The sequence below is a fragment of the Tyto alba genome, unplaced genomic scaffold (assembly GCF_018691265.1).
Source record: "Tyto alba isolate M040663 unplaced genomic scaffold, T.alba_DEE_v4.0 Super-Scaffold_45, whole genome shotgun sequence".
Lineage (NCBI taxonomy): Eukaryota > Metazoa > Chordata > Aves > Strigiformes > Tytonidae > Tyto > Tyto alba.
This window is the reverse complement of record NW_024881321.1, coordinates 38,032,036-38,056,077: the sequence shown is the minus strand read 5'-3', so window position 1 is coordinate 38,056,077 and position 24,042 is coordinate 38,032,036. Positions and strand designations below refer to the sequence as shown.

The 24,042-nt window shown below is 48.4% G+C and overlaps 1 protein-coding gene across 1 annotated transcript in view; it reads left to right on the top strand.

Annotated features, from left to right (window-relative positions):
- SH3RF3 (SH3 domain containing ring finger 3) overlaps nucleotides 1-18,339 on the top strand; it is a 256,125-nt gene extending 237,786 nt beyond the window's left edge. Inside the window, exons 9-10 of the mRNA XM_042805823.1 lie at nucleotides 3,995-4,332; nucleotides 15,022-18,339. Of these exons, the coding sequence (XP_042661757.1) occupies nucleotides 3,995-4,332; nucleotides 15,022-15,190 (507 nt within the window). The 3' untranslated portion in view covers nucleotides 15,191-18,339. The remainder of the gene's footprint in view (nucleotides 1-3,994; nucleotides 4,333-15,021) is intronic.
- The last annotated feature ends 5,703 nt before the right edge of the window (nucleotides 18,340-24,042 follow it).

Sequence of the window (24,042 nt, the reverse complement as noted above, 5' to 3'; positions counted from 1 at the left end):
CAGAGACTGATTTCCACTGAGATTCCTTTGTGCTACACTGTAGAAACGGAGTCTCAAGCGTAGGCTTCTCTAGAGAAGTAAGAAAATATGACCTGCCTATACTGTCCGTGTTCACAGTCCTTTTTTTTTTTTTTTTTTTCTTAAATAGAAACAGTCTGGGATTTATTTGAAAGAGCTAATTTCACTCTTTTGCTTTTTTTTTTTTTTTTGAACAAGGTATTGATCCTTTTGAAATTAATGGTTTGGAAGTTTTGACTCTGAACCTCCCAGAATAAAACCTGAGCAACTCAAAGGTCATGATTTAAATTCAGTTAAACGCGTGGGCAGTAACCAGGAGATGGGAGAAGGGCTGTCCACACTGTGAATCCATCCATCAACGCAGATGCGAAGGTCTGACCTTGGCAGGTTCAGGAGGTAGGGATGTCAAACACAGTTTGCAGTCAGTTGGAAATGTAGCTACTAGACAAAGAAAACTCAATAATTACACAGCTGTTTCAGTAGATTGCAGCTTTCCTAGAAAACAATAAGAGTCGTCTGTGAATGGAAAAAGTAAACCATCCTTTTTTTTTCATTCAAAAACTTAATTCCGGAAAGACATCAGATAAGTCTTCTGTAAACTTCTTATCTCTTTTCAAAACCCACAGTCTGTAACCAATTGGTGTAGATTTCTCTACAACATTTATGCCCATTAATGCCTCATTGATTTACAGTGAAACTGCTGAAGAAAGGACTGTCCTGGACAGCCATATAAATATTAAATTAATTTCTTGTGAAGGATGGCTGCTATTACACTAAATATTAGATGAATTCATAATACTTGGACATTTGCAATAAATCACTACTGGGACTGCATACTAACATCCCATTCCAAATCTTTCCTTTTTTTTTAATATCAAAGCCATGGAAGAGGACCAGTTGCTCTCAAAAAAAATGTACAGCTTTCTAACACTGGAGTCATGAACAAGCTCCCACAGCACAAGGAGGAGTCTTAACTTAGTCCCATTATACAGATGGGGGGAGGAGGCACGAAGGGGTTTAGGTTGAACTGCTGATCACAGGAGGTTCAAACCCAATCTGTTGCTCATGAGAGACATCACAGGAAATTATCAGCTCCTGACAGTCCTTGTTTTTCTTGAAGTGCTCTGAGCAGCATCGGCAGAGGATCTGGCAATGTGATACCAGAAGGCTGAGAGCATTTGCCAGGCTCAAAGGGAGAAAGAGCTGGATGTAATGCCTAATCTCCAGGCACCCAAAGTGGTTAGCATCAGTTCACCTCTAAATACCTTGCCCAAGGGCACAATGGGAAGGATGGGACTTCTCAGGTTTTGACTAACAGAACTAGGTTTAGCAGCTAAAGTCATCTTTTCTCTTTAGAGAACAAAGATCTTAGTCTCAAAAGTTTAGTAAAACACTTGGTGGACTAAGAAGGGCCAAAAATCAATTCTTTATTTTCCCTCTTGTCAAAGAAGAACAAAGGAAATATCAGCAAGTTCATTATAGCTCTCTGTTACCTGAGGGATAGCGTAGAAATCTATGCCAGGGCTAACCATATAGGGTGGAAGCCATTCTCGTAAACAAAACTGAATGACTGTCAGACTCATCTGCTTTTTAATGTGCAGGTGTGTGTGAATATATGCTTCTCCTGCTTTCCAAAGATTTTTGCTTCTATGCCTTAAATGGTCTAAGTCACACAAGGGTTTTCTAATGAAAATTTGCCAAGGTATTTAAATTAGAAGCAAAAATTAGAAAAGCTGCTACCACATAGGAATATTAATTGTTCATTATACAGGGCTTTAGTTCACATAGTTACTTTGCATGTGCAAAGCTGCCAATTAAAGAAGCTCAAAGTGCTCACTGCTGCACAATAGCCGTTTCTCCAGAGCCCCACAATGGCTATTGTATTCTGTCACTGACCTTTAGACACCTTCAAATGCGTATTGACACAGTATGTGGGGATCATTAGAGCTATTGTTTCAGTGCACCACAGGGAAAAGAGAGTTTTGCAATTTCATGAAGAGCTTTAAAATTTGATATAATGATGACAGCAGCGATATTTCTTAATTAGAGAGTGAGAAAAAAATCTGAAGTATTTTTCTGGTGCTTCAGGTGAATCCGAGCAGGCACACCTACCACAGTGCCCACAACAGTCCCTTCCCACTGGGGAAAGACAGTGTTCATCAGGGGCGTTTGGTCTGCTTTTCTATTGTTTTCAGGGGAATTTATTTAGTGGTTTTGACCTGATGGTGCCATATGGCCAGCCTCCCTTCGCTTCCATGGATTCTGCCTGGATGAACATGTTGGCAGGATGGATCCTTTCATCCTGGAAGTGACAAACGCCCTTTTAAACAGAGTGTATAGATGGAACTGGTGGTACGCAGGAGACTGGGATCTGGAAGTGCAGTTCAGACTCTACTCTTCAAAAATGAGTGGACGTTTTCTCTGTGATAACAACTGTGCTTCATTTTAGCTCTTCCATCTCTTAACGTCTAAGGTATTTCTGTTCTCTTATGAGTCTGTGACAGCTAAAGAGTGCAAACAAGAACTTTGGGAGCAGAGATATCAGATACTCCAAGTACATTTATTGTAGCCCTCCTATTCTTTAAAGCTGCTTTGAGAAATTACTTCAGCAGTCAGCACATAAAAGAGCATCGTTTTAAACCTTGCATGGGACATTTTGTCTACAGAGAATGAATAAACTACTGGCTTGTATTTCCAAAGAGTGTTTCTGCTTGAAGAGAGAGAGACAGTTTCTGTTCCAGAACTATTGCAGTTGCTTGGTTCATTTTTATCCCCTGGGATCCTATCATAGAACAAATTATCAAATATAGCTAGACTCCACAGCCCCGCGTCTCTGAAGATAGTCTTGGGTAATGGCTTGCACTTCTGACAGAAGAAGAAGGATTTTAACAGACCTTTTGCAAAACTTCTTGTGTCATTAACAAATAGCATATCATTGCTGGTTGCAACTCTAGCATAAGGTCGTACAGCAAGTACGAGAGGATGGCCAGTTTCTGCGCACAGTCCCTCTGCCCGAAAAACTTTTCTAGCTGAAGGACATAATATTTGGTATTTGTGTGTGCTTGAGGTAACTGTGCAGCAGAATTTCTCACCCTGCTATAAAACGCACAAGTTCACATGTGTTTCTTCAGTAATGCAGGCTGAACTTCTTTTTTTTTTTTTTTTTTTTTCACATTAATTGAAAGGGTGCTGTTATCTTGTTTTCATTCCTCTCTGTCAGAAACCCTTGTAGAACTTTGAAACCTCCCATGCACTGCCACTGCACTTGCCAATTGTGAATTTTGTGCTGTCTTCAAACATCAGGGTGATACTTTTACCTTAACACACGAGGAGAAGTAACCCACTTCTGGGAGGGAGGCACAAATAGGTACAGCAGCATGATGCAGGACGCGAAGGGGAGCACACACTGGAAAGAGCCGTTAAACCACTGTCTTGTACCTCCCTTCTCCCCACAGTAAATCTGCATCAGGTAGTAAACCAGGCAGTGATGATGAACACTTCTCTCGCAGTGGGCTGGGATCTGAAATCTCTCCTCAGACCCTTGTGCTTCCCAGCAGAGGTTTTTAGCCACAGGGCCTGATTCGTTACTTTTGGGGAGTTCCTCTACTGAGGGACAGGATTCTCCTGGAAGAGAGAGGGCAGCACTTCTATTCCTGCCTTCTCTGCATGGGAAGTTTGTACCTTTGCTGTCCCACCATAATTGGACTATTTCTTTCAAAAGGCACGTGATTACTTCCTGAGTGGATTTGAAAATGGAGATAATCTTTGCAGTATGTTAGGTCCTTGCTCTGATGAATGAGTTGAAGCCCTGTCGGATGGGGAGGGATATTCATAGGATCTTCATTGCCGAAAGCTCAAGTTCTACCTGGATCCACTTCTAGTGGTTAATGGTAGTTGGGGGAGGCTTCCAAAAGAAAAACCAAAGGGAATTGGTATGTCTGCTCACTGCCCCACATTTCATTTGGTTCCTTTGCAGAAGGAAAAGAAGAGCGGGCTGCTGAAACTTCTCGCAGGAGCATCAACAAAGAAGAAGTCGCGCTCCCCACCGTCCGTGTCCCCCACGCACGACCCCCAGGCAGCCATCGAAGGAGTCCTGCAAGGGGCGGTGGGACCCGAGCTCTCCTCCCTCTCCAGCCACGGCAGGGCCGGCTCATGCCCTATCGAGAGTGAAATGCAGGGAGCCATGGGGCTGGAGCCTCTGCACAGGAAAACAGGCTCCTTGGATTTGAATTTTTCCATCCCTTCTCCTGCCAGGCAGCCCCTTTCTTCCATGGCAGCTATTCGGCCAGAGCCCAAGCCTTTGCCCCGGGAAAGGTAAGCTGTGTCTGAGGGTTGCCTGCATCCTCAGGGAGCATTTGGAGGAGGGCTGAAAGTTTAACTTGCTCAAGGGTTGTTGCGGTTTTGCTGCTCTGTGGAGTGGCTGTAGGTGGCACATCTGTCTTTTAGGAAGACAGGGCTTACACGCATCTGCCCGTTGAAAATCATTTGACACACAGTGCATATTTAATGTTCATTGATTAAAAAAGTGGTGAGCAGCACCTGTCCATGACACTGTACAGTACAGCCCTGGTCTAACTATGGAGGACAGCAGTGCTTTCGCAACCCAAAGGGTGTAAATGCTGTTGGCAAAGGCCACTTCTTAAGTAGGACCCTGTGTTTTAATGAACTTACAGAGTTGTCACGTGGCGTTTCCTGCCAGGAGGCAACAGGAGTGATGTGCTTGCTCATCAAGGCTGTTTCTGGCCTGTTCTGCAATACCAACGACTGTTTCAAATTCTCCTTGTGTAGGATACTTACAGGTATCTAGACGGTGACATCTGCAGTGACCTGTTACCAAAAATGTAGCTCATTTCTAGAGAGGAATGTACCAGTGATTCTGGAGTACATTTCAGCAGCCTGCTCTGCACCTGGGTACCTTAGAGTGACCTTGCAAAGGGTAGTGACCCCAAAGAAGGTAGAGTGGGAACACCAGAATACAAAAGCAGATGGAGATAGAGATAACTGAGAAGAAACAGGGGTACAGAAAAGAGCTAGATCTCCATGTGCAGAGTCATATTGGCTTCAGATAAATATTTTCTACACCACCACAGTCTGGAGACGGGGAAGGGAGTAGATAATGCATGGGTACGATGCTATTGAAATGATTTCCACTCAAAAAGTGACTGGAGAACATGTTTTTTTACAAGAGTATCAAAGAGTTTACACAAAGCAGTCTAGGGATCTCTCAAGTTGATATTTAAAACAATCTTGGAACAATAGTAAAGTTCCAGAAGTTTGTAAGAAACTACTTTTGTCAGAATCTATGAAAAAGGCTGAAGGGAATGGACCGGACAAGCCACCTGACCCTGAATCTAGTTGGGGTCATGAAGCAGATGATGCGGGGCATAATAAGGGATACTACAGGAGAGTTCATGCCTTACACAGTGTTTTAGTGAATGCAAGATGAAATTTGGTTGGGAAGGTAACAATGACACTGTATCATATTTAAACTTTTCTAAGGCATCTGGTTTGTTACCCCAAAATGTCTTGCTGAGCAAACTGTACACATCCAGCAGGGCAGGTACGAAGTGGGTTCAAAACTGATTCACTGGCATCAGATCTAACTCTAGATCAGAAATAACTGGAAAATGTTTGTGTCTGTGTATAGCGTGTAGCCCAACAAGAGTTGGGTCTTGGACCTGCGCTGTCCAACATGAAGTTTTTGCTGTTGCAGAACAGAGGACTGAAGTGGGAGGTAGGTGATGAAGAGGGCAGACCCTCTGGTACAGGGCTAATTCAACACATTGGTAAAGGGAACACAGAGTAACAGGATATTTCAGAAGAGCCAAATCTGAGGCAAAGGGGAGCGGCCTTAGAGAAGCGTCATAAGAAGAGTGGGAGATTTAAAACAATACACATGCAGGTGGTGGTGCACCTGGTGAAGAGCAGGCCTAAGAATGGCTTGGAAACAGTCTGTAAAAGACTGCAGACAGGACAGACACGGGAATATTTTTACTCTAGAGTGGGCATTTTGTCTAAAAGAGATGCTGTTGTTCAAACGCAGCTATTAGACTTGAAGCAGAAATAAATACAGGCAAGTTCTTCAGCATTGTAATGAAGGCAGGGAGAGCAGACTATCACAGTAGTCTCTTGTCCTTAAAATCCATGAAAAAGCAATTTAGTAAAAGGAGTGAAAAACCAATCCCTATTTAGGCACACTTAATTTGGTCTACATCAGTTTAGATTAATGCTATAAGAAAAGCTAAATCAATATAAACCAGATTTAGCACCAGTATAACTAAATCAGTGGAATGCTGCACCTTTAGTTAAATGTGGCCATGAAAGAAGCGGGGAAGAACATCCCCCGACGTCTCCACAGCTCACTGTTGAGGTGCTGCTCTCGAAGCTTTACTGTGGAGAAATCCAGACACATTATTTAATATGCCAGGTCTAGTCTCATATCCTACAAATTTCTCAGTTCACCTCAGGATGGTGAAACATTTCACTGACGACAATTTTAAGTGACAGAATAGAACCAGAGGGACATGGGCTAGCTGCATCTGCTCAGCTGTGCTGGAATCGGTAGTAAATAGATTTAGACTGCTAAAACAGAGTAAATACTTCCAGTTGCAATATATGGCGGTAAGGAACTTACTCTGATTTTAAGCATTTTAATTTCTGAGTCTTAAATCCAAAGATAAGCTATAATTGAAGTAACCCTAATTATACACAGCAGGCAAAATTCTCTAATTGATTTATGAATTAACTTCCATATCATTGGTGTATCTGTATTCCTTAACTGATCATATGGGGTTTTTCATGCCCATAATGCGAAATATTAATTACCTTCTTGCACTAGGAAGGATAATACTTTGTCCTGGAATAATCTGAGCAGATACGTTAAACACTTGTCTCCTAGAAATTCATCCCACATCCATCTGTGCTCATTAAATCATCAAATTGCTCAGAAGTACCAAATGATATTTTTTTTAAAACAAATTACGGTTTTCAAACCACTTGTTCTTTTCACATCTGGCAATGGAGGAACTTGCATTCAACGTCACTCAGCTCCATATTTCGCTTCTTTGCATTTTGGTGCATTTCATCTGCACAGTAGGAGCAATTCTCTGAGAAAGAAAAGGGAGGAGAGGGGAAAAAAAAAGGTTAGATAAACAGATTCAGATGCTGGATGAAATTTCTAAAAGCTGCAAAGCATTTCAGTGCACTTAGCTGTACTTGGCTTTCTGTCTCCCAACGCCCATCTGTGCGACTAGAGACAGAGCACTGAAAGGTTGGAAGAAGTAGCACATTCTTTAATATTTACGGCATTGGAAATGAGGCTCACGCAGGCAGCAGAGCACCGCTACTTCTCCCACAGGGGCTGGCTTGCAGCTCCAGCCCTCGCCACATCCAGGCTACTGCTCCCCCCCGAGCGGTCACGCCACTAGCCGTACCGGAGGTGCGGTGAAAGGTCCTGATTGCTCACGGCTCGACGCTCTTGATTTAAGGGAAGAATTGGCTATTCCGCTGCCTGGCGGCGCAGCCCTTCGTGGGAGCTGCAGACAGTCAGACAGGAGGGTGAAGTGCCCTTCGCCCTCTCAGAGATGCTGCTGGTGTTTGTGTTCTTATTCATTTTTTGTGCATGGGGAGAGCGAGGAAAGCAATTATTTTATCTTATCCTACGTGATATTCCAGAACCTGGTTATGGATGGCTGGATTAGAAAGGAATTTGCTCCTAGCTCTCCCGTCATTCAGCCTTGATATTTCACCGGTTTGCTGGGATAGTGCCCACCTCTGCCTTCTGGGTGTAGTTTCCCACTACGGGTTTATAAAACCACCTTCCTTCAGCTCCTCTCTGCCACAAAGCATCCAGCAGTCCGAGCAGCAGAGCGGAGAAATTTCCCAGGCGGTGTCCTTGTCACTTTGTGTTGCAGGGACTGACTGCCAGGTGACTGCCCCATCAGGCTGCGTGTGCCCCACACGCTCTTTTCCACCGACCGCTCCGTCCAGTTCCTGCTGGTACAAGAATCAGGACCAGCACAGGGGTGCGCTGGGCTCAGACAGAGCCTGGGCCACGGGCTTGCCCACATCCCACCAACGCTGCCGGTTCACGTGGGAGAGGGGTGTGCTGTCTTGCCTAGCAGCGCCGAAGCAAAATCCTTCCCTTGCCACCCCCCTCCCAGAAAATATGACTGTACATTAAGCACAACAGGAGAGTTGAGCGTGCATGTGTGTGTGCGTGAGTCATGTTCCCCTGGCTGCCTGGCACTGTTCCCAGATGCGAACCTGAGTAAAACATGTCACGCGTTGCTGGCTCTTATATAGTAACTGGCACGAATTTTGCCGTGTTATATTCCGATAAAGCGGCCGTATCCAGACTTACTGTCACGACTGGTGTCTCTGTGCCGTGTTTCTATGGTTTTCACGGAGCCTTCAAGCAAGTTGCAACCACAACACTGCTGCAGAATAAGATGGGAGCGGTGAGTTTGACCTTTAAAACAGACCCCCCTCCATGTTTCCATGTATCCTTTCTACAAATCACTGCCACGTTAGAAATTGAGCTCCCAATTCAAGGAAGCATTCAAGCATGTGCTTAATGCCCACTGACTTCAATTTTCCTGTGCACGTATATCTTCTTTGCCAAAAGGGAAAGCGAAGGAAGGGGTTCTTTCTTTCCTGGAAAGTGATACTAGAGGAATTACCCCAGGAGTAAGTTCTGACTGAACGGTGACATGTATGCACGTGGTTAAGTGCTTCTCTGACTAGGGACACCTGCCTGAGGACTGAGAAACTAGAATTAACCAGCTCAGAAATTGAATCCTGCCATATTTCCAGCAGAAGGCTAAAAGATCAAACTGAGATTGGTTCTTCTAAGGCTGCTGATTTGGACACCGCAGTACGGGGAAGCGGGTTCTGGCTGGCAGTGTGCAGAGGCTCCTTGCAGGTCTCTGCAATCTGCCAGTCAAAGGATGGAGAAACAGAGCTCCCCCGATAAGCAAGAGCCATGGTTAACCAGGCTGGATGATTCATTGTCACCGATTATCTATCCCCACACAAAACTAACTCTGTATGCCTAACACACAAGGGACCTGCAGGACTCACAGGACTGGGACTCCTAAAACCCGTCCTTAGTGCATGGTACTTTGACAAACAGAAAACTGAATTAAACATCCGAATTCAAGCACTTCAGACGGGACCGGATTGGAAGTTAGCCCCGCGGATCTAATTTGCCTCATTGTACATTTGTTTTCTTAAGTTTCTCTAGTTCTCTCAGTGTCCTGGATCCATGCATTTACTCAGTGAGCAGATATTCCGTATTTTGGGGTATTTTTCCCTCCGTGTCCTGGCCCGAGCCCAGAACTTAATTACTGATCAGTTCTGATCAATACTGTTCAGTGCCTGTCTGCACGCACTGACAGCGAGCCGGCATGAGTAATTTAGAGCAGACAACTGACTCCTACACAGCTAGGGTGCATGAGATGAGTCTCACTGTGGAAAGCGTGGCACGAGGCTTTGCGGCTGGAGAAGCCACTTTCCCCACACCTGCGCTACTCGTGAGCTTCGCTGTGGTCACTTACTAGACATCCTCCAACCCCTGCGAAAGACGGGGTGGTTTTGGCAGCCACACGCCTCTTCCACGTCAGAGCCTTGACTCACGTCCAGAGCAGGACATCTTGTGCACTACATGAGGCAGGCATCCGATGGGAAAAATAGTGTGCAATCATGTCCTGAAAGATTATATTGCACACAAGAAAAAGTGAAGCCACGGGCAATATTAGTTGCCTGTTTCTTCATTTCGGATTCATGGGTGTGAAACATTCCTGTTCCGTTAAAGTAGTGGATGTCTTTATGCGTCTACATACATGACATTTTTGGTCAGTTTGGGTTTTTTTTTTTAAAGGAACCAAAAGCAGAATTTCCATCATGTAACGTCCATTTGAGAGCAGGAGTCTCAGCTGCACCTTGCAGATGTCAGCAGGGTAGTGAAGTGAGGTCTGGGTGGGAGAGGTGTTTCTTTCGACTGCAAGGATGAGTGCTGTGAAGACATGGGACGGTGGGATTCCCAGGTCTTTGATGACAGCAGAGGGACAGAGATGATGGACCCATTCCCAGCTCTCAGTGAGTGAATTGCTGCCAGGGTCCCCGTCCCACCCTCAGCCCCAGTGCCAGCCTCTGCCCCCGGAGCCTCTTGCACCACAGGATTCCATGTCCCAGCCCCAGGCTCCCTCCCACCAAGGCTCTTTGCTCTCCCAGACTCAGCTCAGCACAGCTTCCCCCTCTCACCAGCCATACCCACCCCTTCTGTCAGGGCTTCCACTTGTCATTATGGTCCCATTTCTTCCCTGGCTCCCAGTTTTCCTCCCATCAGCCTCCCTCTCCCTCCACTCCCTCCCTCACCTTACCCTGCTCTCCAATGCCCTGAGGTTTCCCAGCCCAGGCAAACCCCATCCCCTGTCCTGGCTGATACCACTCTCAGCTTCTCCTCATCTATTTTCTCTTGGGCACCGAGGACTCTCCCCAGGCCACTGCCCATTCTGGACAGTCCCCTCCGGGGATGAAGTGCCCAACCCAGGGATGCCACAGCAGCCAGCAGTGGGAAAGTCCAGCACCGAGTCTGTGCCCTGGGAGAAAAACGGGAGTGAAGCTCGTGGCTAGGAAAGGCGGAGAAATGCAACCTCTGAGGTCCCACAGAGCTGGGACACCTCGGAGCATGAATCAGCAGAGATTTCACCTTCAGTGCTCATACAAGCCTCTACTAAGCAGGTACCGTTTGGGGACAGTTTGAATGCTTTTAACGTGGCCAAGAGCAGGTAGTTTTCTGAAGGAACACTGTCCTTGACAGACCCATGAAGCTGCAGGACGGGTCTTTGCTCCCAAATGTGGGGAGCTGAGAGTGGAAGCCCTCACCTGGGTCCTGCTGGTGCTGCTAGAACACCCGCATGTTATTCCTGATGGGACAATTTGAGCTGAATGTGAGACCCTCAGCCTGACACAGTCAACTGCTCTGAAGAGTTTGGGCCAAAATGGTTAACATTTGGCAGAGTTACAACTATCTGGGAGTACAATTTACAACGGAAAATACCAAACGTTGTTAATAATAGGCAGAGGAGGTTGCCATGCTTGTCATCACGATTGCTGCCCAGCTAATAAGCATTTTAAAAAGTTGGTAATTTAGAGGTGTAATGTGACACAGACAAAATTGAGAGGGCTCTAAGATCCATCTAAAATGCCAGGAAGCTGTTTGGTTTAAGAAAACCTTCAAATTTATAGTAGCTTCTCGAAGAGGGGACAAAGGGGAAATGAAAAAGGGAGATATAAATAGAAATACACAGGACTGCCTTTTCGGGAGTGAGGGAGGATGTCTGGGAGAAGAGATCTTTTCTGCGAGAAAAAAAAAAAAAAAAAAAAAACAACATGGCTAATATATGCATTTGCGTTCAGTTCCAGAGAATAAACTAGGCTGAGATGCCACCTGGAGGTCTGGAGGGGCGGCACAGCAGCGACCTGTGGTGCGGGCAGCCCTGTGCCAGGCACCCCCCACCCCCCCCCCCCAACCCCACCACACACACACACACACACACACACACACACACACACACCAGCTTCCAAAGCCCCTCAGGGCAAAAAGCATAACATCTTTTTCCATTTCTCACGGAGGATTTCTTAACCGATTTGCAAGGTCTTTCGCATCTAAGATTTCGTTATTCTATCAAAAGCACTTCAGTGCTACCCTATGAAATGCCGTAGTTAATTAGATTTAAACTGCAGCATTTGGGGTTTCCTTAAATGGGTAAAACCACTTCATTTGGTAATGCAGCGACCGAGATTTATTTTTCTAAATCTCTAAGGAGATGCTGTGTAGGACCCCTTTTATGACGATGGGCACATTCCTGTTGAGCGTGGTCACCTCCCTCCTCATGTGAACCATTTAGGGGCTATCAGCTCCTCACTCCTAGGATACAGTCTGGCTTTAAAGGAATGGCTCCATGCTTAAGGTATGACATGAGGCGTTGGCAGTCCCAGCTGGGTCTTTCGGGTGGCCCTACCCGAGACACCACCTTTTTCTGTGTTTCCTTTTCCTGATCTGCCAAAAGGGTCCATGAGTACCTCCGCACCACCTGGCTAATGTTCACGTCTGCTCTTCTCCTTTCTCAAAGCCTCTGAGATCCTGGTGCAGAGCTCTGATGCGCTGTGGTTGTGCAGAGAGTTGTGAGATCTGAAACTTGGCACCATCTTAGCTAAAATTGTTCCACTCTGATAATTTAATTAATCAACACCGCAGCAGAGTGTTTGAAATAATGCGTGCATTCATTTACATAATGGCTGTAATTGGCAAAGCTTCATAATATAAGTGTAGCAGTTCCACAGATGATAGCATGATAGACCATTTTCCTGCAGCCAGCCAGCAGCACACGCTTCAACCTCTGTGACTTGCTTTTCCACAGAGGAAGGAAGCGACAACTAGATTTATTGACCAAGAGACAGAGATGACCAGCAGACTTTTGATGGCACTTGAACACGCATATTTTCCACATGCCCGTGTTGCAGTATCAAGATAAAAAGGCCATAGTCAGATTTTAGAGCAGAACCCCCACTCCAAATGGAGTTTAATGCTTTTCCAAGTAATGGGATGTTTGGCCGTGGAGATACCCGGAGATAGAGCCAAAGCTGGTATTTTCACTGTCATGTCAAAGTGGAGTCCCTAGCTCGCAGTCACTAGGTACCTAAGCAACGTCTGCAAAGAAAATGAGTGACTGCCACTGGAGAGGCCCTTGCTTCGGTGCCAGCTCACTGGGAATGGCCTCAGGGAGTGTTCCAGAGCTTCCCGGGCATGCTGAAATTAGTCCTCAAGGACAGGAAATTATTTATACTTGCCTTGTAATAAACATGACTGAGGCGTCGGGGGGCCATGCAATGGTTGTGGAAATATTAATCCTCAGGAGATGGGCTTTAGGTAATCCCTTGGCATCTTTTAACTATCTTACTATATTTATTACTTTACAATTAGCAAGACAGTTATTGACTCTTAACCAAATGCCAGGTGACTGTGAAAGTAAATGTGCTGAATTAAAAAAAAAAAAAAGAAAAAGTGCAGCAGAAATATATTCCCTGCTCTGCACAAAAGTGCGTTGATATAAAAGGGCCCAGTCTTTGCTCTCAGGAGGACGCCTGCTGATAAGCCTGAGTGCAGAATAGCTGTATCAAGATCAGACCCCTCATTACTTCATTGAAATGAAGTGACACTTGAAATCGAAGTTCCCAGAGAGCCCTGTGAATGGTTCAGGACAGGGGCTCCCTGTTGGTTTGGAGAGTGCTTCAAAAGTCATTTGATATCTCTCCATTTTAGCTTCCCTTCCAGGTTTGAGGGACACCAAGTGTATTCTCAAGAAACACAAGAAGGAAAATATGTACTGCTTTAGCTAACCTCTGCTGATCTCACAGGCAGCAGGTGGGAGCACTGCAAACCCCATTTTTCACCATCAGTGGACAAGGGAAGAGCTACAGATGTCATCTATCTGGACTTCTGTAAGGTCTTTGACACAGTCCCCCGCAACATCCTTCTCTCTAAATTGGAGAGGTATGGATTTGATGGGTGGACTGTTCAGTGGCTGAGGAATTGGTTGGATGGTCACATCCAGAGAATAGTGGTCAACGGCTCAGTGTCCAAATGGAGATCAGTGACAAGTGGTGTCATTCAGGGGTCCGTACTGGGACCAGTACTGCTTAATGTCTTCATCAGTGACCTAGACAGTGGGATCGAATGCACCCTCGGCACGTTTGCAGATGACACCGAGCTGTGTGGTGTGGTTGACATGCCTGAGGGATGAGATTTCACTGAGAGGGATGCCATTCAGAAGTGGGGCCGTGTGAACCCCACAAAGTTCAACAAGGCCAAGTGCAAGATCCTCCACGTGGGTTGGGGCAACTCCTGGTATCAATAGAGACCGGGGGATGAGGGGATTGAGAACAGCCCTGCAGAGAAGGACTTGGGGGCACTGGTGGATGAAAAGCTGGACACAAGCCAGCAATGTGCACTCACAGCCCAGAAAGCCAACTGTGTCCTGGGCTGCATAAAAAGAAGCGTGGCCTGCACACTGAGGGAGGGGATTGTCCCCCCTCTACTCCGCTCTGGTGAGACCCCCACCTGCAGTGCTGTGTTCATCCCTGGGGCCCCCAGTACAGGAAAGACGGGGACCTGTTGAAGTGGGTCCGGAGGAGGGCCACAGAAATGATCAGAGGGATGAAACACCTCTCCTGTGAGGCCAGGCTGAGAGAGTTGGGGTTGTTCTGCCTGGAGAAGAGCAGGCTCCGGGGAGACCTTATTGCAGCCTTTCAATTCTTAAAGGGGGCTTATAAGAAAGATGGGGACAGGCTTTTTAGTCAGGCTTGGCAGATTCAGACTAGATATAAGGAAGAAATTTTTCACGGTGAGGGTGGTGAAACACCGGCACAGGTTGCCCAGAGAGGTGGCAGATGCCCCATCCCTGGAAACATTCAAGGTCAGGTTGGACGGGGCGCTGAGCAACCTGATCTAGTTGAAGATGTCCCTGCCCACTGCAGAAGGATGGGACTAGATGACCTTCAAAGGTCCCTTCCAACCCCGACCAGTCTATGATTCTTGGATGGGGCAGAGGCAGAGCGGAATGAGACACGTTACAGCAGAGGCACATGCAGCACTGGGAGAAAGTGGCCAAGGCCCTGGCGCAGGCTGGGCACACAGCCGGGAGCAGGGACCACCACAAATAGTCCAGCTATTTAATAATACCTTCCTGCTTTCGTGGTCTGGCTCCACAGTATGTCCCGGTCAAGTCTCCGGTCAAGCTGGCCAGAAATCTCCCCGTCATACTGAGTTTTAGTAGAAAATGTAGCTGCATCAGGTACAACTGGTGGGCAAAAGCGTAACCAACAGACGTTTCCGAAAGTATTTTTCCTCAAGATTTCTGGTTCTGGTGCCTGGCTGCTGCCATCAGGCGCAGGCTCGGCTGCTGGCTGACCAGGCCTGTGTGGTTTTGCCCCCCAAAGGTACCGCGTCGTGGTCCCGTACCCGCCGCAGAGCGAGGCTGAGATTGAACTGAAGGAAGGTGACATCGTGTTTGTGCACAAGAAACGGGAGGACGGCTGGTACAAAGGGACGTTGCAGAGGAACGGCAGGACGGGCCTCTTCCCCGGGAGCTTTGTCGAGAGCTTCTGAGGGCGGCTCGCCCCTCTCTCAACTGGAGGAGCTTTCAGGGGAAACTGCATAGCACAAGAAGAGACAGCGAAGAGAAACCGGACTGATAACCACTGCCATTTTTATTTCCAAAGACTCCCCCCCCAGGCCCTTCAGTCTACAGCTCTGGAGACGCAGTGCCCCACCACTGTGCTCCCGAGACCGTGTGCGGTGCATACACTGGTATGTTGAAGTAGTGCCTTCCACCTGGAATCACAAACTGAAAGGATGCCCATCTGGACTGTACGTAACCTAAACTCCGGCTGTTAACCCTTTGTGTAAATTATAGAGAAGATATCTTTAAAACAAAAAAAAAAAAAAAAAAAAAAAAATTAAGAGGAAAGTTGTTATATTGCTGTAACTTATTTGTCAGAGCTGCAGTGTTCTTATTACTGGCCTATGCAAGATGGATTTGAGAGTTCAAGGAGGTGTGCTAGGAAGCTCTTAAACTGGGATTTCGTTTTCCCGAGGGAAAAAGAGGGAGGGGAGGGTGGAGAAAAGCCCAGCTGAGGATCGGTGCATCGTCGTGCAAGAACGAATGAGGAGTCCAAAACGTTAATGTCATGCTTTCTATATACCTCAGAGACATGCTGCGCGAGTTTGTCAGTGAGTGTGTTAGTGCTCAGAGTCCCATGCCACCCGGTGTCCTGGCGCTGCCGCCGGGGAGGTCCTGGAAGAAGTACGGCTCCACCATTAAACTGTGGTTATTCGAGCAGAATCCCTTTTGCCTGTCTTCTGCCCTTATTATATGCAGCATGGATTTTTGTCCTTCAGTATCACTTTCCATTGCTTTTTTGTATGACGTACCTTTTTACGGTAAGAATTGCCCTACTTTATATATATATATTCCTACTAGATCAGACATTTCCTCTTTTTCATACATCTGGTGCTATTTTTTTTAATGGTTAAAGATTCGGTCCGGTTAAACAGAGAGGCTGCAACAAGGTTTGCATTCAACACGTGAAATTAGAAACGTACCTGGAGATCGAGATCAGGCTGCTCCTTTGTGCTTTGTAAAGGAAGAGAGAAAAAGCGGGTTGGTCACCGACAAGCATACCTGGGGGAGCACGCCTGCGCAACACGCACGGGCTCGCTCTCTCCTACGTATTCGGAGCGGCTGAAGACCCACGCTGAAGCACAGCGTTCTGTCTGGAGGGTGATAAACGCTCCAGAATTGGAAGCAATTCCCAGAGGAGTCATTTTAATTGACTTTTTCATGGCAATAAGAAGAACACTGCAGGTTCTAGCGCGCGCAGGGACCGTGGCGTTTTCCTCTGTCGTTGCATCACGGGGACGAGAGCTGATCTGCGGCGGCTGTAATTAGCGTTATCGAGATGTGATTTCTTACCGTAGAAATGCACAGTTCTGGAGACTGTTCGATTTCTTAATGTGGCCAAGCTACAATACAAACCGTATCAGGCAATATGAGCTTTCATCTACCAGGGACTTAAAGGTGCAATAAATGTAAAGCGAGTTTAGCCAGTTATTCATGCGAAGCAGAATGAGAAAGAAATTCCATAATGAGATTGTGAAAGTATTTAAAAAGACGTCGGCTCTTGAAGAATGAAACATGATGAAAGGCTTTCCGTAGCTGCATCCGTACCTTGCCTTTGCCAGCAGCTGGCTGTTTGCCAAAGCCCACATGTGGTGGTCATTTAAAAGCGTGTCGGAAGCACTGTAACCTGGAGATGATCTTATTAAAAGGAAGAGGCCCAGTGGGTGAACATCGTTACTGCGTTACCAGTATTTCCTATGCGAGGGTGTAAGTTTTGTTTTCATTCAAGCCGTGTATACTAGGACATATCAAACCCCATGTAAGTGAGCGTTCCTATTTAAGTTCCGCTCCGTGACTTTGTTCTCTGTAAAATAAGTTTCTTCTTGCTGTCCCATGTAACAAACCGACTCCAGAAACACAGTCCCTGGCCAAGTATAGCACCTTCAAACAGGGAGGCATCATTTCCAGGGTGTTTCTTTTTATACGTAACGTTGCCGCATTTGTTCATGTTCCAGATTGTAATGAATCAGCCACTAAACGTTTAGTTACTGTTGAGAGGAAATTGCCTTTTTATAACCAATAGGAGCTGAAGAAACGTCTTCTGGAAAGACTTGCTTGAGACTAGAGCCATAGCTGTCCCACGTATTTGGTCCAGATCAGAGCTGGTATCACTGCACCTCAAACAGTAAACTGCACGGTTAGTGAGTCAGCAACGCCAAAATGCGTGTTATCGATTCCAATAAAAATTCTGGGTTAGATCTGTCAGAGATGAGGGAGATTTTTTCTGACAACTTACAGTGGTTAAAGGCCTCTTAAAATTCTGTTCCACGGGTGTATTTACTACACTCAGAAAAATGAAACAGGATGACGGCTTGCTTGCTGCCTATTGTGTTTAGCCAGATCTAAAATAGTTCCAGATTTCCACTTTTCTTGCTAAACTCTTCACAGGACAAAAGTTGGTGTGCGAGAAGAACAAGGAAAACACGCAGAGGTTGTGACATGAAATCAGTACTTTAAAATATATTTTCCAGGGAGGAGAATGTTGTTGGTTTTTTTTTTTTTTTTAACGGACGACAACCCTTCCAGTCATACCTCCTGCAAGGAAAAATATTTGCGGGAGGGGAGGGGGAGTATTGTGTTTCTATTTTGATAACAGCTGTTTCTGGCCCCTGTTTATTGCTTATCATCACAGTTTGGGTTACTGAGCAATCTTCTTGGACAAATCACTTCCATGCCAGGAGCACAAGTGCAGAACTTAATACAGCTCAGTGATACAAAAACGTGACCCAGTGCCATTTGGAGAGTCCTGGACTGAGAGAGGTTCGACTCGTACTGTGGTCTAATCTTCACCTGTCATACCAGGGAAAGGGGGAGGAGGGGGCATCTGCATCCCCTACAGCAGGGCGGGGAAAAGGAAAGACTCCTTCTGGTGGCCTCAGTTTGTAAAATGCCAGGTTTGCTCTTCTAGAAATGGGTTCAAGTAGTTGAACAATTCCTTTGAACTTTGCACAGCTCAGAAAATGTTTTTGTTATACATGAATGTTAACGTGATTTAGAAAATGTTGGCGGATATGAGTACAAATGAACTGCAATGACTGTGTTTCTGATTCTTTAAATAAAATAAACATTAAGGCAACAGGACTGAGGTTCTCTCTGTATTAGACGGCAAAGTGCACGAGCAATGTAAGCGCCTCTCTGCAAACCCTGCATTTTCCGAACAGACCTTACAGCTTCTTTGCTTTCAGTAGTAACTCCCACATAAATAAAGGCCAGTTAAAGGTAAGAGACGCCTGAGCAGAAGTCGGAACCTCTTTCTGGATCTTCTTTCGGCAGATCTGGGGCTCTTCAGAAATCATGAGAAGTTAACAACTCACCTGTGGAGAAAAGGTGTGTAAGTCCAGAGAAAAAAGAGTGAGGACAGGCCGGGAGGAGGGACTGAGGTGCTAGGGCTGCGGCAGAGAGGCTGGGAGGGGGATATGGCAGCCCCGAGGTGGCCCGGGGGGTTGAGCAGCTCTGTGGGCTTGGGCACGGTGCCGGCGGGCTCCACGTGTCCCCCAGGCCACGTACAGCCAAGGCAGCGAGAGAAAAGGAGGAGCAGGTTGTACCCTGGGCACCCAAATGCCCCCCTGCCCCAGGCGAGGGGCGTAAGCCCGGTGCTGAACACGGCCCGAGCTTCCCATTCGGGACGTCTGCGGGGCCATGGGGGGGGACACACGTGCGGTGGCTCTGGATGTGTTCGCCTCGATTCGGCTGGGAGATGCCTTCGAGGACAAGGCGGTGATTCCTTGCCAGCTATTTCCAAGCCAGCCCGGAGCGCTGGTGCCCTCCACGCTTCACCCAGCCCTGCTCTTCTGGCCTCGCCCGCGCTGCCAGCACGTGCCGCGCTCCTCGCCCAGCCTTCGCCCCGCGCGCCACCCTCCGCTCCTGCTCCAGCGCCCGAGAGGAATCCCAGGCGCGTTTTGAAAGAAAAATAATCATTGTAAAACTGTGACATGGCTTGACTATTCCCAAACGCTCGTGGAGAGCAGAACCACCTGGGCAACATCTGCCGGGCTTTCCTGTGTTGCCAAAAGCTCTTCCTGACATCAGCGGCTCCATATAACATGGTGAACCTGGCAGCTACACGGCGCGGCTAGTCCGGTGCCAAACCAAATAAATGAGCTGTACTAGCAGGGAAGCCAAGAGGTGATACAGTCTGGAGAAGGCCCTGTCCTCGCGTCCAGGCCTTTCATGTAGCAAAAAATAACTTTCCAAACAGGCACAGCTGTATTTCCAATCACTGGGGCGCGGGTGTCTCCTTCCCCTTCAGAAAATGATTTTTCTCAGCCACCGAGCAGCACCACCTGCCCCAGGGTCCCGCGGAGGGGCCATCAGCCCGGCCACCGAGGGGCTCGCACTGGGGGAGCCGTCCTCTCACCCCCCCCCCTCACCCCTCTCAGCATCACGCTGCAGCAGACAGCCTGTGCGTGTCCCCCTCGGTGTTTACAGGCACAGCTCAGTCGCAGGGGAGCCCGTCCCCGCTCGGCTCCCTTCTTTACCCCCGTCCCGTGGAGGCCCCAGCAGCCACAGGGAGAAGACAGCTCGCTTTGAAAGCCGTTTCCAACACAAACCGCCAGCCGAGACGCGACGTGGTGTTCCAGCAAAGCCAGAAGAGATGGTCTTTTGCACGCAGGTTTCTGAGCTTTGCAAACCTCCCGTGTGCACACCTATGTGTGAGCGCAGGGAAAAACCCACGAGCAAGGAGCGCTGCCAGGGAGCGGGGCTGCCCCAGCGGGACCTGCCCACCCCTCTCAGAGAGGGCATTGGAAAGGGGGGGGTCTGGCTTTTCAGTTAAGGGGGAGGTTATTTCCTCCATTATTTTTCCCCCCGTTTCCTTGGGGGGAAATGCCACGCCGAGGGAAACCTCAGGCTTGGTCGGTGCCATCGGTGCTGCGCCCCGGCAAAAGATTGGGGTGGGCGATGGGGGAGTAGACTTTGGTGGCGAGGTCGCTGCTGCCCGTGAGCTCCCCGTGGGGAGTGGAGCCGCGATGGGGAGCAGAGCTACGTGATGGGGCCGAGGGAAAATGAAGCCGTTAAGACAGGAAGGAAAGGAGGAGTGTCTTCAACTTACTGTCAGAGAAGGAACATGACGTATTAAATTTGCAAGCCCCGTCTGCACAGGAGTGTGGTAAAGCTGCCGTCAGCCATGCCGGTGCGTGCGACCCCCAGCAGGCCCCCGGAGGGCAGTTTTGGGGTGTGCCTGGCGGCGGTGGAGGGGAGCCCCATCACCGCGGAGGGCAGGTCCTCTGCCCTCCCACCTGGCCAAGCCCGACGAGCGCGTGGGGGCCGGGGTCCCAGAGGAGGAGGCAGCCACAGCCCAGGGGACCGCGGAGGCACGGAAGGTGAGCTGGGGGGCCCTGGCTCTGCCAAAACCCTGGCACGTCTCCACCGCCATCCCCGACCCAGGTGTGGGGGTCCCTGCCCCACGTTCACCGCAGCCCTGGCGCTCGTGCGGGATGCTGCACGGCCAAGGGGTCTGTGAGCTGCTCCCCCCCCCCCCCCCCCGCATCTTTCTTTTCTCCCCAGCAAGAGCAGAAAGGCATTCACTTCCTCAGGGGTGTGTTGAATTTGCCCTCCAGCTGCCCACTGGCAAATCAGCCTAGCAGACAGGGGGACAATTTGTTAAGGTTTTCCCTCTCCCCTCCCCAGATAATTGCCTGGGATCTGCATTAATGGCGCCATAAATTGACTGCCACGCTGCTAAATGACAATCAGGTTTTGTTTGACAGAGCTGGGGAGTATCTTATCCTGACCGTTGGCACCGAACAATCTAAATGCAAATTGCAAAATGTTTGGGGGTAAGGAGGCTGTTTGTCTTCTGATGAGGTTATATGATAATGCAAAGGGGGGGGAGAGAATTGCCTTTCAGTTCCTAAAGGCTATCAAAACGTGCGACGGTTAAACTGTGGGGCCAGCGTTTACGTATTATTTTAATGGATCGGACTCAGTTATTCAACGTGGGTTTTCTTTCAATAAATCACTTTTTTAAAACAAGAAGCAGCGCAGCGGCATTTCAGCCGTATTTCAGCAATTCTCAGGCACACGGGTGAGCGTGGAAAATGACAGAGCAGCCACCATTTTAATCCCGTTATGTCTATTGCTCCCAGCTTGTTCTCCTCCGATGAAACACACCGCGGTGCCTTGTAGAGGCAGAAAAACATTTGCTGTACTCCTGGCCTATTTCTCTTGTTAGCTTAGCAGGTTTATACACAGGGTATCTCCAACGCTCTTACGCAGTAACGGTTACAGGACACGGCTGACAAATGAAATGCAGCCAACACCATCAGCTCCCCGAGAGGCCGCACCGCGTGCTGGGGGTTCCCCCTCGTGCTGGCTGCCCCACGTCGGACGTGCAGCAGCTTTTGTGCCGGTTCATTGGTTGCAAAAAAAAAAAAAAAAAAAAAAAAAAACCAACCAACCAAAAAAACGTTACCTGCAAAAGTCAAAACCTTCAAAACCTGCTCAGCACCTCGCTCTTGCACGTGTTACTTCCCGCTACGGTGCGGAGCTGCGGGGCGAGGCGCGGTGGCTACCCGGGGCGTCCGCAGCCAGATCTGCTCTGGCATTTGCACCATGTGGCGTTTTTCCACAGGGAAGGCAATGGTTTTCCTTAGTCTTCTCCTGGAGGGAAAAAAGGGTCCGCGGTAGCTCAGGGAGGGGGGGCAGTGGGGCTGCTCAACAAGTCGAAGCTTTCAGTAATTCGCAGAATTGGTCTCCCTGAAGCTTTTCCACTGGAAGTTTGTAATCTGTTCTTCTCAGAGCTTGATTTAGGCTTCTGCATTTCTACATAAATTAAAGAACAGGTTTGAGTTTACTCCAACAGCTTTGCTCATCTGGGAGGCAGAGGAAGGAAAGGATTAATGTGTTATTTTTATTTTCCGTTTTGAACATGTCTCACGCAGAAAAATGCACATAAATCTCTACAAGGCAGGAAAACAGCAATAGCTCTGTAAAAGTGACACCGGCTGAGTGCATATAAATTGCTGGGCCCTCAGACCTTTTTGTGTAGAATAGCTGAATAACTCACACAAATCTACTTTTAAAAGGACATTTGAAAGTAAGTGACTACACCAGGGGTGGGCGTGGTGATCTGGACTTTTAGGGAGGGAAATCAAGGAGCGGTAAACGTAGCCCCTTCTAGAAGGGCTCTGCCCTCTCTTTAGGGGGGTCACCTGGGGTTTCGGTTGCACCCCCCAGCTCCGCTCCTGTGACTGAGACCTTTAGGGACCGGCCAGGGCATCCCTCAAAAGGGACCCATCGCACCCCGGGAGAAGGACTATGGACAGTTTTGCAAGTTCAACCAAATAACGAGCGGTTGTTTACCTCACTGCTGTCAGGAACTACAGCAGGTGATTTTCAGAAGACTCTGAACCTACAGCTCTCGTGGGCGGGTGAGCCGAGGCAAGCCAGGGGTGGCTGCCCCCGCCAGCGGGGAGCTGCGCCCGCGGCTGCACGAGCTGCACGTGCGGGATCTTCCCTGTGATAAATACGGACACACACAAAACACACGCGCGCCCACACAGACATAGATCCATGTTATATACACAGATATTTCATACCTATCGCCATCACTGCTTCAGCACCAGCCCCTGCGAGAGGCAGGAGCTCTTACGGTGCTGCAGCATCGCGTGCCATTTTGCCCGATGCTATTAAAGCTGGTCCAGGGCTGCCTTGTGCCCGCCATGAAGGGGCTTGTGTTGCAAGAGTTTCAGATGTCAGCTGTAAAGCAACACTGGGAACTTGAAGGAAGCCCCCCTGAGGTCTGAGCTGCGAATGACTTCCTTGCCTGAAGGGCAGGGCCCTCCTGGCAGCTTCTGGATTTCCTCTGATGACCTCCCACCGGTTTGGAGGTGGAAATGGTTCAATGCCCAAACCTTCTGTTCATGTCAGAGGACTCTGGAACTGGCATTTTAAAAGGAAAAATGGAGCAAAAAATTAAGTTCTCCTTCCCTCAACTCTCCAGTCCTCAAAGAAGAGCCCTTCATTAACTAGAGCAGCGTCCATTCAAATTTGAAGGCAGAAGAATGCATTCTTGAGCATTTCCCACGGCTTAATATGAAGAGCCATTGCAATATTGCACCTCTATCCGTTTACCCTGAGCAGGGGACAGTGAAGTGCTCTGGAAATACGTACCCAATTAAGGCTAAGTTTTGCCCAAGACAATTCGTTAAAAGCACTGCTTCACTTTGTCTAAATAAATATGCATTAGCTGGGAGAGAGAGCATGAGAAAGCGAGAGAGGGTAACTGGGGCGGGGAGGATCAGGTCGCTCGCTCCAGCATGTGTCTGGTTATTTATACGAAACAAGGAGAGACGGTGAGTGCCTGAGGCACCTCCCAGCCTCCGCGTCCCCCATCCTGGGGGTTGGTTCCTGCGCTGGGGGTGGGATGAGCATCTCAGGAGGTCGTCCCGAGGACGTGGAGAACCTCACTGCCACCTCCGATACTGGCTGGTGGCCGAAGCAGCGCCGCCTCAGCCATCGCCGGATACTCGAGCGGCTGGTGGGGCAGCATCTCCCCCCCACCCCCCCCACCCCGCAGCGCGGGCAGGCGATGCCCGAGGTTCAACGCGGGCAGGAGGGGACGGAGCTTGTCGTGGTTTGAGCCTGGTGGGCAGCCAACCCCCGGAGCTGGTCACCCTCCCTTCCCCCTCCCCACCTGGCAATGGGGGAGGGAATTAGAGGGGTGAAGGGAGACCTGCAGGCTGAGATAGGAACAGTTTAATAATGGCAATAAAATGAGAACAATGATGATGATGGGGGGGGGGGGGGGGGGGGGGGGGGAAAGAAATATATAAACAGT